This window comes from Lottia gigantea (genome assembly GCF_000327385.1).
Source record: "Lottia gigantea unplaced genomic scaffold LOTGIsca_32, whole genome shotgun sequence".
In the NCBI taxonomy this organism is placed as follows: Eukaryota; Metazoa; Mollusca; class Gastropoda; family Lottiidae; genus Lottia; species Lottia gigantea.
Window position 1 is genome coordinate 409,885 of NW_008709073.1, and position 2,570 is coordinate 412,454.

General features: G+C 38.4%; 1 protein-coding gene across 1 annotated transcript in view; it reads right to left on the bottom strand.

Moving 5' to 3' along the window:
- Positions 1 to 1,878, bottom strand: part of LOTGIDRAFT_162015 (hypothetical protein) — a gene marked incomplete at both ends in the record, with an annotated part of 7,430 nt that extends 5,552 nt beyond the window's left edge. Inside the window, 3 exons of the mRNA XM_009057953.1 lie at positions 617 to 838; positions 1,003 to 1,180; positions 1,567 to 1,878. Coding sequence (XP_009056201.1) covers positions 617 to 838; positions 1,003 to 1,180; positions 1,567 to 1,878 — 712 coding nt within the window. The remainder of the gene's footprint in view (positions 1 to 616; positions 839 to 1,002; positions 1,181 to 1,566) is intronic.
- Positions 1,879 to 2,570: the final 692 nt, after the last annotated feature.

A 2,570-nucleotide genomic window follows, 5' to 3' on the forward strand; every position in this document is an offset into this window, starting at 1 on the left:
CATTACTATCACAATAGTCACTGTCAGGAGAGTCATCTATCGGTTCACATGACGCATCTCTATCGGCATCTACATTGACGTCACTGTCAAGGAAGTCGTCTATCGGTTCACATGGTGCATCACTGTCAGATTCTTCGTCACGTTGGTTGTATATACTTAACCCATCTACATGAACCACCTGTTTACGTCTAGAAGGTACCATCTTCAATCTCATACGTTATGTCACTGAGCTTTCGCACAACTTCAAATGGTCCTTTCCATCGTTTCGCGAATTTGTTGGGAATACTGGGCGTCAATGTTGGTGTAAAAAGCCACACTTTATCACCTGACTTCAGATCGTCTTTTCCATTCCTGTGATCATAATAGTTTTTCTGACGTTTAGTCTCCACCTGGATCTGGTCACGAACAAATTGGTGACAAAAGATGAGCCTGTCCCTTAAAGTTTTATTCCACACATGTTGCTCTTTTACTGTCTGTGGTGGACGACCAAACTGAAGATCGAGCGGAGTGTTGAACTCTCTTCCAAACATGGCGTAATTAGGTGTAACACCAGAGGTGTCGTGTTTTAAAAATGTAGTGTGGACACGTATTCGGTCATTAGATATGTTACTTTCACCTGTCCAATAAGACATCCTAGAACATTTATCCTGAAGATAAGTAAAAAGCCATAAAAAAATACCAAAAGTTGGAAGACCTGTATAAAACTTTGTAAGACCATCATTGTCAGCAATTTTTGAAACACTCCACTTTTCTTTTTCCAGTTCCATTCTTGCAGCTTTCAATTCTTCTTTTAACCTGTTGTTCTCCTCTATTATCACTCCAGTATCACACTGTGTACCTGAAATATATACAGGACACATTGAGGGTGCAAGCAACTTAAATCTTTACACCACATATCTGCTTAATCAGGCTTATCATCACAACTTAATTGAGTTTTTACCAAACATTAATAATTTTAAAAAACAGTGAAATAAAGTTTTAAAGTTGAATAAATATATTTACCAACTGTTTTCTTCAAACTTGGAAGTTCAACATCTGAATCCATGACATCTAAATCACACATCTCATCATTACCAGGATTTTCTTCTACCTCCATACAGTAGGATGAGTGGTGGAATAATGATACCTGTTGTTTTATCTCGTACTGTTGTCTAACTAATTTCTCTGCATGTAAGGTTTCCTAAAAATTTTATTAAAATTCATAGAAAATATATGCGAAGCAGGTCAATATGCACAATATGGAAATATTCGGATTTAATTACAGATTGACTATCAGGTAAGATATCAGAAACATATCAAAATTGTAAATGGGCAGGTTGCTGTGGTGAGTGGAAATGATAGTTGCCATATAATGCATATTTGATATTTCCAAGGGTTGAAACCCCCCTAATAGTACTAGATCTACATTTAAATTATAAATAGACATCAATCAATAGGCTACATGTAGTAGGCTAGGGCCTACAAGCCATTAATCATAATTGTAAATGATGATGATTTTAACAGATTCAGAGATTGTCTTGATTATTTTCACACTTTTTTTTCTTCAAAATACAAAAAGAAACTAACCAGTGACTTTTCACGAACTAGATGTCTAGATTCTCTCGCAACCTGCGACACGTTCTTCCCCGTCTCTTTGTAAGCAAAAATGGTAGGAGAATAATTACCATCGGTAGGTTCATAACCATGCCAGCCATCAAGAAAATGTTCCGAGCAAATCCAAGTATTATTGTTCGGTAGCCAGTCCTTTCTATTCACGGCTTTGATCCAAGCATTGCGCTGTCTTTTATTCTTCGGAAAACGGAAAAAACTTATGCCTCTGGACTTAGCTTCAACATTAAACCTGTTATGACACTTGTAAACACAGCAGGTTTTCACCATTTTGAAGTGCGTTTGTTTACATCCGTGTTGCTAGCCACTCATAGGTGTTTGTGCGCATGCGCGAGCAGGGGGCGCTACGTTATCGTGAAAAAGCCTATAGGGGCATCCAAAATTCTTCAGATAGGTCATTGCTGTGGCCATCTTCCCTGGAATAGAAGAAACACACATTACATATGCATCGAGATAAGCAGGTTGTCAGCGTACTCTTCCATACCTAGAGGTTACAGGAGCAAAACCCTGGTCTTGATTATTTTCACACTTTTTTTTCTTCAAAATACAAAAAGAAACTAACCAGTGACTTTTCACGAACTAGATTCCTAGATTCTCTCGCAACCTGCGACACGTTCTTCTCCGTCTCTTTGTAAGCAAAAATGGTAGGAGAATAATTACCATCGGTAGGTTCATAACCATGCCAGCCATCAAGAAAATGTTCTGAGCAAATCCAAGCATTATTGTTCGGTAGCCAGTCCTTTCTATTCACGGCTTTGATCCAAGCATTGCGCTGTCTTTTATTCTTCGGAAAACGGAAAAAACTTATGCCTCTGGACTTAGCTTCAATATTAAACCTGTTATGACACTTGTAAACATAGCGTTTTCACCATTTTGACGTGCGTTTGTTTATATCTGTGTTGCTAGCCACTCATGGGTGTTTGTGCGCATGCGCGATCAGGGGGCGCTACGTTATCGTGAAA